Source organism: Mustela nigripes, chromosome 14 (assembly GCF_022355385.1).
Source record: "Mustela nigripes isolate SB6536 chromosome 14, MUSNIG.SB6536, whole genome shotgun sequence".
NCBI classification, from domain to species: domain Eukaryota; kingdom Metazoa; phylum Chordata; class Mammalia; order Carnivora; family Mustelidae; genus Mustela; species Mustela nigripes.
Genome location: NC_081570.1, coordinates 47,850,301 through 47,864,325, shown reverse-complemented (window position 1 = coordinate 47,864,325; position 14,025 = coordinate 47,850,301). Strand labels below are relative to the sequence as shown.

The following is a 14,025-nucleotide window of genomic DNA, read 5'->3' as shown; positions in this document are numbered from 1 at the left end:
GATTTCCCTTCCAGCCATGTGTCTGTCCTTTGAAGTGTCACCTGGGGTTAAATGTCGACACTAAAACCCATTGAGATCTACCAATTAATTAGATTCTCATTCATTCTCTCCCAACTTCTTCCCCTCCTTTCCTAGCCCTTCTGTTCCAGAAAACCTTTTCTGGGTCTATATTCAGGAAAAGAGCCTATGAAGTAAGCCTAAAACAATATGTTGGCTTTTTTTTTTTTAAGATTTTATTTATTTATTTGACAGAGATCACAAGTAGGCAGAAAGGCAAGCAGAGAGAGAGAGAGGAGGAAGCAGGCTGCCGCTAAGCAGAGAGCCCGATGCAGGGCTCGATTCCAGGACCCTGGGATCATGAACCAAGCCAAAGGCAGAGGCTTAACCCACTGAGCCACCCAGGAGCTCCCAATACATTGGCTCCCAATACAGGGCTCGATTCCAGGACCCTGGGATCATGAACCAAGCCAAAGGCAGAGGCTTAACCCACTGAGCCACCCAGGAGCTCCCAATACATTGTGCTTGGACAGACACATCAACAGAATAATATATCCAATATAACACACCGACTACCTCCATACAATGGCTTTTATCTGCTTATAGTTCCACTACTTCTAGTCATTTTGATTGAGATTAGTTAACTTAGGTGTTTTAATCTCCTCTCTCGGTTTGGTGGAGTAGGAAGCAATGGAATTTTTTTCAGTTTGGGGATCAGGCAGACCTCATGGGGAACGTGCACTATTTCAGTTTCAGGTGGAGATAGAGTGAAAGAGTCTTTAAGTTTTTCTTAGCCTAAGTGTCCTTACCTATAAGACAGGGATAACACCTAAGAGCATATAAGGGTTAATCGAGATTTTTCTGTTCACCAAACAAGACAATGCACATAAAGACAAGTACCTATCACATAGTAGGTTCTAAAGAAGATGAAGAAACAGAATTTAAAACCAGGTGGAAAAGCAGCATAGGCAGGCACCTCACATCCTTCTGCTACAATCCTGCAGCCCATATGGGAACGAACTGTCCCCTTCTCCCTTCCATGGCCGCGATTAATTCCTCACATACTAATGGGCAAGCCAATATTCTTTTTACAGTTCTCTGCTTCCTCAGATGGCAAAATGCAGAGAGCAGCAATGACTAAACTGGGAGATAATAAAGGGGAAAGATAAAAGGGCCCCAACAGTAATCGAACCAGGCATTTCACACATTATTTTGCAATTGGAGAATAGCCGCAGCAATTCTGTCTTTGCTAATAACAAATATTTATAAAGCTGTGTGTGTGTCTGTGTGTCTGTGTGTCCCCCAAATGTTTTATATGGATCATCTCATTTAATCCTCAAAACAACTCTCTGATCTAGGTCATTTTCCATGATAAACGGACTCTGAGATTTAAGATATGCCTCCTATCTCACAGCTTGGAAAAGCATACAGCATGCTTTGAAACAGATCTGTGCAGAGAACAGATAAATAAATTGGTACAACAAACTTAAACTCAAGCTACACAGATCAACATGAATAATGATACCAACTGGGATATTTTTAAACACCATATATACTGTTTGTTGTTGCGGGTATACACATGTGTTGGGAAAGCACAGAAACGATGTGTTTGCGAACACCCACTACAGCCGCATGGTCACCAGCCAGGCAGAGGGGGAGGGCAGGAGCTGAAGCTTCAAGTAATTCTCCTTTAAAAAATGTCTGTGCAAAGAAGGCAAATTTTCACCGGTTATCCTCAGTAGCGGGTACATAGGGGGCTGAGGATTTTATTTTCCTTACTTTGCCATGTCTCTGAAAAAAAAAAGAATCTTTAAAACTGAAAGAAAAAAAAGCCAACCTAAGAAAATATGGAAGTCAGGTGATCAGCACCATGATAAGAGAAGGACTCAGTCTCTGCTTTGCCTGCGGGTGGGGGGGATGGACTGTTCAGACCCACAGAAGCTCCTCACTACAGTAATACTTTGAAAATAAGAGGAAGTACCTGAAACCTTCCAGAAACACATCTAAGATCTGTTTTGTTTTGTTTGTTAAAAAATTTTTTTAAGATTTTGTTTATTTGAGAGTGAGCAAGAGAGAGAGAGCACAAGTTGGGGGAGGGGAGCCATGGAAGAGGAAGAAGCAGGCTCTATGCTGAGCAAGGAGCCTGATGTGGGACTCATCCCAGGAACCTGGGATAGTGACCTGAGCCAAAGGCAGACGCTTAACCGACTGAGCCACCCAGGCACCCCTAAGATTTGTTTTTAAATAGCTGAGTGATTACACTGTATAGTATCACTGCTTTAAGTTTTGGTTCTCAACCCTTCTTGTACATTAGAAGCACCCAGGATAGTTTTAAAAACAAAATGATGTCCAAGTCTCATTCCAGAAACATCATGGAATCAGACTGTGGGTATGTGGGCACACACACACACATGCACACACACATACACATGCATGTGCGTGTGTGTGTTAAGGGGGACAATGTCGGGGCACCTGGGTGGTGCAGTTGGTTAAGCGTCTGACTCTTGGGTTCAGTTCAGGTCATGATCGCAGGGTTATGGGATCAAGTCCTACTGCGAGCTCCACATTCAGCAAAGGGTCTGCTGAAGATTCTCTCTCCCTCTCCCTCTCCCCTCCGCATGCTCTCGCACGCTCTCTCTCTCTCTCTCAAATAAATAACTCTTTAAAAAAATGGGGGGCCAATGTCAATATTGCTTCTTAAATATCATAAATGCAACTGCAGCTGCTTCAAGACGTCTGTCACCTGTTGCTGAACTTTCAACTGGAATGCCTTTCAACTGGCAGCTCCTACTGCCTCGACAGGAAGAGGCTCCCAGAACAAACACAAAACCACACAATGCAGTTGTGAGAATCAAGTAGCTTATTACATATATTGGAAGATTATTGATTCATGATTCACACTGTGGACAAAAACAGGAAGTTAATCATTTTTCAGCTCTTACAGAAAATCACAAAGAAAGGATTCCACTGAAAGCTTGTTTAAGTACTCACTGAGCACTTGTTATGTGCCAGGCACAGTGCTGGGTGCTAGGATGCCGCCAAGAATATGTCACAGTCCTCCATGCACAGAGCTTGTGGCTGCCTGGGAAAAGCCAGTCTGTCAGGCATGTCAACAGTCAGAACAGAAGTGGGACATGGAGCACAGAGGAGGCTGTACACAGCTGAGCCCCAGGCTGCACAGAGAGCTTTCAAAAGGCACGGAAGCTTTCCATTTGGTTCTGAAAACGACGGGCCACTGGTTAGCCAGTGGTGAAGAGAGGACAAGGAAGCAGGCTCTGACACAAGACAGTAAGCATGTGAAACAAAGCACCGGCCTTAGAAAGTGTCATGTTTTCAGAGAATTAGAAGCAAGGGCTAGAGCGGAATTTGGGTTATACAATCCGTGGACCCACGGGCAAGACTTTTCATCCATGTAGTCACTCTGTTAACATTCTGCATATCTCACAGGAGGTGTGCCAAGCATGCTTGTGGGAAAGCACTATGAATTAGCAAAAACATCTCAGTATTAGGTTTCCACTGCAGAGTAACCTAAGTGGTAATTCCCTTCCCGGCCCTGAATTACCACCCTTGCTGCTTCTTGTTCCCAAGAGCTCCTGCGGCTGGGATGACCCAAACAGAGCTGTGCTGGGAGTTAGGGGGAGCAGGCAGCCCTGACACCACAGTCCAACCTGGTGGCTCTCTGATCTTCAAAGGAAGGAAGATCAAACAAGAAAAAGCTAAAATGAGAATAGTTTATCATGGAGTAATGATTACTGTTAAACAACTGTACTTAATTTATTTGGGGTTTTTTCCCTTTTCTTTTTCCTTTTTTTGTTTTTGTCTTTTATTTTTTTGTTTTTGTTACCATCTTTACATTTTTGCCTGTGTTGGGAGTTTTCCTTTAATGGTAATGGTTAATTTCCTGATCCCACTGCCTACTCCTCACAATTACTCCAGTTAACCAAGAGGTGTTCACTACCACACAGGTGTAAGAAGCCTTGAAACAGCCTTTGAGTCACCTTTAAAATTCAAATCTCATTTTCTAGCACAAGATAATCCATTTCAGATAAAATCTAACAGGTTCTAATAGAACCTGTTGAAAGGCAAGAAGCTGGTAAGGGGCATCTGACACTGGACGCATTTGATGAATGGGTACACTTTAACCTTTTGGGTGGAATAAAATTATTTCAACACTTATAATTAGGGTTGCAACCTAACTACCCTGTTAATAGAAAGCCTGTTAACAGGAGGCAATTCCACCTACACCAAGAAAAAGATGGCACCCAGAGAGGGTGCATATGTAAGCAGGCTTAACAAGAAAGACTTCTCTTCCACTTGGAAGTGTTCTTGCTCCTGGTATCTTAGCTACCCATTTAGCAGCAGCCAGTGATTCTCCACATACCAGAACGATGGAAGAAACTCTGACAATGCTGATGATACCGAGCTCTCTCCACAAGCCAAGTGAATACAAATCTTGGGGGTAAGCCTCATGATTTGGGGATTTTAAAAGATCTAGGGTTAATTTTAATATAAAGCCAGAAATAAAAACCATGCATTTTAGCAGATCAGAGATTAGCATCCTTGGAATGCAGGGCTGGTAACATCGAAAGTATCACCCCAAATGAGAATTCAACCAGCAGCATCCCTAAGAGACCATCGCCTGGTCGCTACCGAAAGGAACTCAATCGAGGAAATGCTGACAGCCTCCCAAGGGGCCAGCTCCGTGGCTGGCCGTTATCTCGTAACTGGAGAGTGCGTGTTGCTGCTACGAGCTGAGGTCTACTAGTCCAGGCCCATTTCTTTGGTCTGTGCTTTCCGAAGTGGCCCAGACTAGAGCTATTCTGCCCTCCTAGGCCAGAACAATGCCAGGGGAGCCAGCAATCAGCCACTAAGAACAGGAAACATTCATGTCTGTCTTTGACACCCCAACACTTAATGAGACAGGGTATGGCACACAGGAGGTACTAATAAATGTGGCCAAAAGGGGGAAACGTGTGTGTGTAGAAAGATGGGCACCATGACCACTATGTTCTAACCATTCATCCACCTGTGTACTTTTACCAGCACATGTAATTTACATAAATCACTATTCTATGAATTAGGTCCATAAAAGTCAGTGGGACACATTTTTTTTTAGGAATTCAGGATCGGATGGAAGAAATGCTTCTGAGCATTCAAATGTCAGGTTCTCTATCCTCAGAGCAAAGCTACAGTTCATTATTCCAATTCTTTCAGAAAATGTAGAGGGAAAGTGACTCACTCAAGGTGTTATATACAGCATCAATAGAGCTCAGATCTGGGACCTTCCTGACTCCAGTTCCAAGGTGTCCCAGAGTACCATGGTATCCACAGCTGGACTCTCAAACACAGGCTTGGCCTAAAACACATTTGCAATGGCCACCTCGGCAACACTTTGCTGGGGATGCCTAGAGCCACACTCAGATGGAAGATGCAATTTCCAGTGTGCCGTGGTCTCCACCACTCCCAGATGTCTTCTGTTCACGAAAAGGTTAAAAACTGGTTGAAATTTATCTCCACACATGCGCTATTGTTTTTGTTTGTTTGTCTGTCCAAACCTGGTATACATTACTCATTTTTGTTACCTATATGACCTTTATGGGCTTTTGGGTTTGCAACCTCAATGCTAGTGCTATTTGCTAAAATTTCCCAAGAGGGAAAGATCTTGACCCATGAGAAATTTCTGATGGCAAACCCAAGTGGCACATACATTTGAAACAGCTCATTACTGTACTCACAAGTCTCTATAAGGACAATATCATTAAATGGGAATGTCCTTTGGTTTGGTTACTGAAAGAGAGAGGACAATCTGTTTCCAGCTTCTGTGTGATGCATGGTCCTGTCTGCCTTATTCTATTTCCTTTAAATGGACTTGGCTCACCTGTTCAAATGCTGTATGATGCTACAGGACCATCATACACAAAGCAACTAAGGCACTGACACTACCTTCCCAGGAAACACCCAGACCACTTGCCCATTTCAAGGCTGCTTACTCTGAGCTAATGATCCCATGTCCTTCCTTCATTCTCCACTATGGCTTTTACACATTAGAGAGCCAAGTCTCTCCCTAATCCAGACCCGATGTCACCATTCCCACCAACTGTTCTCCAAGCATATAACCTCCAGGACATGATTCTGGCCTCTGTGCTCCATCACTGTATCTCATCCTTGGCAATAAGAGACACCTGACCTTGTGCTCCACCTGGGGCCCAGCCAATTTCCCACCACCAGGGAAAGAGAGTGGAATGGTCCTACCTTCGTGGTTTACTGGCAAAGGACGAAACTGCTTATCCAAAACCACCAGAGAACACGTGGCATCAAACCCAAGCCCTCGGATTTGGTTTACATCAATCCCTTGTACAACTTGCTGTTTTAAAAACAAACAAACAAAAACATAAATTACAAACAGGCTTTTACAAAACTTAAAACAGTTATGACTAGAAAAAAAGGCGAATGGCTAAATTGAATAAATATTTACAACAGAAAATAGATAAAAGTTGAATATAAAATAACAGAAGATCCTATAAATTAATAAGACAAAGACAACCAATTTAATTGGAAATCAAGCAAAGGACATGGCAAGTCACTTCATAAAATAAAAAAAAATAGTCAAAGAGCATATAAAAAGATTCCCAACTCCAGTTAAGTAAATTAATGCAAATACAACACACCAATCTCTGCCTTCCACATTGGCTAATATGTATAAAATTAACAGTATGCAGTTGTGGCAGACAGAAGGGGACCTTCTCTTACATTATTCTAACAGTGTAATAACTTGGCACAGACTTTGGAGAAGAACTTCAGAGTATTTAGTAAAAATAAAAACATGCATAACTTTTGCCCAGCCAACTCACTTCTAGGATCATACGTTAGTGATTTATTAGCATAAGTTACTATGTAGATTAAATTTAACTATAGCACTACTTAAGAATATATTTAAAATTTGGAAAAACTATTTTTATTAGAGTATGGTACATCTGCAAAATGGAATATTGTGCAGCCATTAAAAAGCGGTCGAGAAGTAACTCCTGAGTGTGGTACTCTGAAGGGGTGCAAATTTTTTTAGCAAAATAAAAATATTAAACTGGACAAAATCATCAAAAACAAACATCTGGGGGCTAGGGAACATGAATAAAACCACATTTATTTATTTATTCTTAAAAAAATCAAAGCATTTAATTTTTAAGGATTCATTCTTGAAAAAGCAAAATTGTATTTAAAACATTCACACAAATACAAAATAAAACAAAACAAAAAACTCTAGCACCAGATGGCTCCACGGGGGGGATTCTGTTAAGCACTCAAGGAAAAAATAATTCCATTCCTTCACAAACTCGTTTAGGATACAATGAAGGAGGGAACATTTTACAACAAATCCTACATGGCAAGCATTACTCACATACCAAAGCCAAACAAAGACATCAAAAGAAAAGAACACTATCGGCCATATCTGACACGAAAACAGGTGTAAAAATCCTTAACAAAATATCAACTACAAAACATGTATTACATAATATGACCATGTGGGGTTATCCCAGGAATGCATGGTTGATTTTACATCCATAAATCAATCACTGTATTATACATATTAATAGAATAAAGCACAAATACCAAATGGTCATCTCAACAGATGCAGAAAGAGAAAAACAAAACGAATCAATAAACTCAGAGACAAGAGAACTTCTACAATCTGATAAAGACAATTACAAAAACCTACAGCTAACATTAAACTTCATGATAAAATGAATGATTCCCTCCTATATTATAAACAAAAATGTCTCTTTTACTTCCATTCAACCTGTAGTTAATGTTTCCAGCCAATGCAATAAAGCCAGAAAAGAAATTTAAAGCAAAGAGATTGGACAGAAAGAAGTTCAAACATCTTTTTTTGCAGAAAATATGATCTCATATGCAGAAAATCCTAAGGCATCTGCCAAAAAAAAAAAAAAAGCTACTAGAAGTAATCAGTAAGTTTAGTAGGATCACAGGATACAAGATCTGCATATTAAAATTAATTATATTTCTGTATACAAGCAACTAACATGTCAAAACTCAATTAAGGAAATAATTCCATTCAGAATAGCATTAAAAAAAAAACCCTGAGGATGAATTTATCAAAAGAAGTTCATAACCAGTGCTCTGATAAGTATAAAACATTGCTACAAAAGCAGCTACAAATTAGAAAAATATGCTATATTCATGAAATGGAAAATTCAACCTTGTGAAAATGGCAATGTCCTCAAATTAATCTACAGGTTCTACATAATCCCTACAAAAATTACAGCAGGCTTTTGGATATTTGGGGTTTTTTTTTAATATTGTTACAAATTGACAAGCTGCTCTTAACATTTATACAGAAATGTAAAGGATGAAGATGAGACTAAGCATTTTTGAAAAGAAAGAACAAAGCTGGAGAACTTAAGCTACCTGATTTCAACTTTATATAAAACTATTACTACTAAATCAGTGTGGCATTGGCATAGGATAAATTTACAGATTAAATGGAACAGAAGAGAAATATGAGAAATAAGCCCAAACATTTATGGTTAATGAATTTTTTATAAAGGTACCAAGACAATTCAATTTAATAATTGACTATTTTTATTTTTATTTATTATTTATTTATTTATTTATTTATTAAAAATATTTTATTTGGGCACCTGAGTGGCTCAGTTGGTTCAGCGACTGACTGCCTTGGCCTCAGATCATGATCCTGGAATCCCAGGATCAAGCTCCCTGCTCGGTGGGGAGACTGGCAAAAGGACAGTCTCTTCAATAGCAGCACTGGAACAACTAAATGTCCACATGCAAGAAAAAAACCAACTTATACTTCTAGACTTTTATCTCACACGCACACAAAAATTAATTCAAAATGTATCATATCTCCAAATGTAAAAAATAAAACTAAAAGACTTGGAGGTGAAAATTTTCTGACATAAGTTAGATAAAGATTTCTTTAAAAATAAGATTCATAAAAGAAAAAAAATGGATTTATTTGACTTTATCAAAATTTTTAAATTTTGGTCTTCAAATGCAACCATAAGAAAATGGGTAAGCTACAGATTGGAGAAAATATTTGCAATTCATATATCTGATAATAGATCTACATATAGAATCCATAAAGAACTCTTAGAACTAAAATAATAAGAGAAAAATAACCCAATTACAAAATTGACCAAATATTTAAATATACATATCACCCAATAAAACATACAAATGTCCAATAAGTACATAGAAATATACTCTACATCACTAGTTATTAAGAAATTGCAAACTAAATCACATTTGGAAAATACTGACAGTACTAAGTGTTAGAAAATTCAGAAGAAAGGGGAAGCCTCATACACTGCTGATGGAAATGGAAAATACAGCCACTTTGGGAAAACAGTTTGGCACTATTTAAATATAACTCATCATACCACCCAGCAATTTTACTTGAGCATTTACCCAAGAAAAATAAAAACATATGCCAACATAAACACTTGTATGTAAACAGATATAGCACATTATTTATAATACCCCCAAACTGAATACAAATCAAATGCCCGTCATAGTTTAATCAAAGGGCTAATCAGTGTGGTACACCCCTACAATGGAATAGTACTCAGCAAGAAAAAGGCACCAACTATTAAGTGCAACAACATGAATGAACCTTAAAAACATTATGCTTAATGAAAGAAGTCAGACACAAAAGAATGCATGTTGTAGGATTCCCTTTATATGAAATTTCTGAAAAAGATTAACTATAAAGACAAAAAGCAGATAAACAGTTACCTATGACTGGGGCTGGGGAATGACCAGAAACAGCCACAAAGGAATTTTTTTAAAGTAGCAGAAGCATTCTAAAATGTGATTATGGTAATCATTGTATGAATGTGTAAACTCAATAATTATATACTTAAATGGAGGGATTTTATGGTATGTAAATTATACCTCCAAAGTTATGTATTTTTAAGAGGTTCAGCTAAAGATGAAACGAAGACATCCATGACATGTTAGTAAAGTTAAAAAAAATACAGATCTTCCTCCACTTTGGATGTGGTTACATCGGATAAACCCATCATAAGCTGAAAATAGCTTTAAGTCAAACATCATAGCTTTGCCTAGCCTACCTTAAATGTGCTCAAAACACCTCCATTAGCTTCAGTTGGGCACAATCATCTATCACAGAGCCTATTTTACACTAAAGTGTTGAATATCTCATGTAGTGTGTTGGATACTGCATTAGAAGTGAAAAACTGAACATTTACGTGGGTACAGAATGGTGTAAGTATGTTGCTTCTTTACGCTCATGATTACCGGGCTCACTGGGACCTGCGGCTCCTTACCACTGCCCAGCATTGGGAGAGAGCATCATATTGCATTTCACTAGCCCAGGAAAAAAAGTCGAAACCCCAAATTCCAAGTACGGTTTCCATGGAATGCCTATCACTTTTGTACCATCATAAAGTTGAAAAATCGTAAGCTACAGACAAATTTGTATACAACAAATCATTAACAGCAGTGATTGCCTCTGAGAGCAGAAACTGCAGTTGGAAGAAACTGGAGACTTTTTATGCTGTCATATAATTTTTAAAGTAGTAAAACAATAGATTATTTCTATTTTTAAATTTTTGTTTCACAATAGTGAAATGGAGCCCCATGCTGAAAGTGGAGCCTGCTTAAGCTTCTCTCTCCCACTCTGCCCCTCACCCCTGCTTGGGCATGCAAAACCGCACACCCGCTCTCTCTCTCGCTCTCTCTCTGAGAAACAAAAAATGGTAATAACCTCTTAATCCCACAAAAGTCAGCTCAAAAGTGTCCACATCCATTTAAACTACACAATTCTTCTTTTTCCTTGTTTTAGAATCCCAGGGTAAATGGGATTTTAGGGTATTATTTAGGGTAAATGCCCTAAATACCTTTATGACATCTACTGATCTACATGTATACCTTCATGAAATCTTTCATATGCAAAAGCACAGCACACTCCGTGTTGCGTAAGCACATGTACAGGTGACAGGCAAAGGGAACAGTGATCAAGAAGACTGAATAAACTCAAACCTTCTCAAGGATTACGGTGTGACTAACCTCCCAGTAGGTGCAAAGAAAATACTCTCTTCAATCTATTTTATGAACCCTTCTGAAGATCTAGAGTTCTATATTCTATTCATGGCCTTTCACTCACAAAGGCCCAACCACTCCATCTCTATAATAGAAATTCATCACAAAGAACTAGAAGACTAGTTGTGACATGCATTTAAATCTGATTTGGTTAGATGGCCACATCCCCAGCCTTACCTAAAAATGTATTATGATCATGCTGACCCAGGAGTAGGACCAACCTACTCCCCACCCCCACCCCCACCGAAACCATCCCAGAAAGACAGCTGTCAAGGTCACACTACCCAGAAGGTACCTGGCACTTGACCTGCTGACCTGAGGATTCCTTTAATGCTCTTATTAATGGAAGAAGAAAGCAGTCTAGTAAAACCACCCCAATTCTTGGCATCGAGGGATTTTCCACAGCTAGAGAGAAAGCACATTGCTCTTCTAAAGAATTTCCAGAGAAGATTTCTGCAACTTCATTTGGTAACCTGGTCCATGTCTAACATCTGTCAACTCGTAGCTATGGGGCAGCAAACAAATATTTGGGAAAGGGATTGTGCATAGCTTTGTTCTAATGGTGGGAACCAGTTCAATCCTACATGTGTTTTAAATCAGCGGGCTCTGCCATATTGGGTGGGGAGACAGTATTCCTTTGAAACCCTCCAAACTGAGAACTGGAGGGTCAGAGGCATACCTGGCTTTTTCTTTAACTCTATTTGGAGCCAAGGGTTAAAGCCTAGTGCCTCGCCGAGTCCAACTTGCAACTGAGTTTTGTGGCTGGTACTGTATTCTTTTCGATCTTGATCTGAATGCCTTTGTCAGCCTTGAGGGTGTGTGGGGTTATGAAATCCCTGGTTCCCTCAGGCTCATCACTCCCTGTTGCCTGCACGATTCAATTACTCACACGTTCAATCAGTCAGCAAATATAATCAAACCTCTTCTAGGGTCAAGCTGAGCACTCTTCTGGGTATTTAGGAAACAAAGAAGAGAATATTAAAAAAAAAAAATCTTTTCTCCTTTGGAGACTACATTTTATTAGGAATAGACAACACCTAATATAAATAAAACACAGAGTGTACTAGAAAATGATAAGGGGATGAGGAGTGCCAGAAAAGAGGGAGGTAGTTGCTGAGAAGTGAGATTGGAGTTAACACATGAAGGACCTGAGGTGCTGACCTTATGGAAATCTGATGGGAAATTGTTGCAGGCAGGAGAACAGCCAGTGCAAAGACCCTGATGTGGGAAGAGCAAATGGGCTAATATAGCTTGTATGGGGAGTATGTAATCTGCAAGGCCCCCAGAGACACTCTATTTAGCAAAATTAACTCTAGTGACTAATCCAACGCATAAATACAATCTTGGACCATGGCCTACACAGCATCTTAGCTTAGGTGTGGTGCTGTCCCTTAAAGACAAACAGGGAAATGGACACCCAACACTTCCATTTACATCAGGGGCACCAACATTCTTCTAAGAAGGGAAATTCTGAAACTACCTTCATCTCCTTCCTCTCCACTTTCACCAAGTCCTATTAGATCTTCCTTCCAAAGTCAGTCTTGCCATCTTTATTTATTCCTCTGCCAATATTCTCATCCAGCCATTCATCATTAAAGAAAAGTTACTGAACTGCCTGGGTAGCTCAGTAGGTTGTGTCCAACTCTTGAGTTTGGCTCACATCATGATGTCAGGGTCATGAGATCAAGCCCCACACCAGGCTCCCTGCTAAGCAGAGAGTCTGCTTAAGATTCTCTCCCTCTCCCTCTGCCCCGCCCCCCCGCTGTACACACACCCTCTCTCTCTCTCAAATAAGTAAATAAATCTATAAAAAGAAAAAAGAAATTATTAAGCACCTGTATGTGCCATCATGGAGTACATATGCTGAATAAGACAGATGTAGTTCTAGCCTCCCAGAGCTGATAGTTCAAAGGAATCTCAGCCTCTAGAACTTCATTAGAAGAAAAATGCCTCCTCACTGGCATCCTTGAATTTAGTTTCTGTTCCTTGTAAGTCATCCTGAATCAGCTGCTGGTCAATGTAAAACTCAGGATGATTCTAGAAGATACCCTACTGGTCTCAAAACTGGCTATCCCAGGTTTGCCCCCTTATGCAATGCAGTCTCCCCTCCTCCTCCAACAATGCAGTCTCCCCCCCTCCTCCTCCTGCCCCAACCTGGGCTGGCTCCTTTACAACCCCTTGTCAGCACTTCTATCCATGACATTCCTCCAGCTTTGAATGTCATCTCTTAGAGTTCTCCAGAGTCCATGTTAGCCATATACCCTTTCTCAAGCCTTCACCATTGACTGGGAGTAGAGAGGTCCCCATTTTTTTACTCATTCGTTCTTTTGATACTGGAGTCTACTAGATTTTAGGACCTGGGTGAGCAAACTGTAGTTCTGACCCCACAAAACATCAAATCTAGGAGATAAGATAGAGATCAACTAAAAAAAAAAAAATCAGATTTATTATTTGATTATAAAATGACTATTATTTTGTTATTTATCAAAAAATGGATGCTTCACAAATCATGTGACATTCTATAAAGGAAAAGTATAAGATACTGTGACAACATTCAGTAAGTAAAATAGAACTTAGTTTGGAGGTGATATTGGGCAAGAAAAGGCTTCTTCCTTGAAGAACTGGACTTCTGAGCTAAGATTCAGTGCAGCGCCATCCAGTGGAACTTCCTACAGTGATGGAAATTTTCTGTTTTTTACCTGTAGCCACCAGCCGGGCCTGGCTCCCAAACATCTTTAATGAAGGGGCGCTTGGGTGACTCAGTGGGTTAAAGCCTCTGCCTTCGGCTCAGGTCATGATCCCAGAGTCCTGGGATTGAGCCCCAAATCGGGCTCTCTGCTCGGCAGGGAGCCTGCTTCCTCCTCTCTCTCTGCCTGCCTCTCTGCCTACTTGTGATCTCTGTCTGTCAAATAATAAATAAAATCTTAA

General features: G+C 40.0%; 1 protein-coding gene across 10 annotated transcripts in view; it reads right to left on the bottom strand.

Moving 5' to 3' along the window:
- Positions 1-14,025, bottom strand: part of FGGY (FGGY carbohydrate kinase domain containing) — a 400,085-nt gene that overhangs the window by 358,388 nt on the left and 27,672 nt on the right. For all 10 annotated transcript variants that reach the window (XM_059374911.1, XM_059374919.1, XM_059374913.1 and 7 more), the window contains one exon: positions 6,250-6,361. In XM_059374911.1, the coding sequence (XP_059230894.1) occupies positions 6,250-6,361 (112 nt within the window). The remainder of the gene's footprint in view (positions 1-6,249; positions 6,362-14,025) is intronic.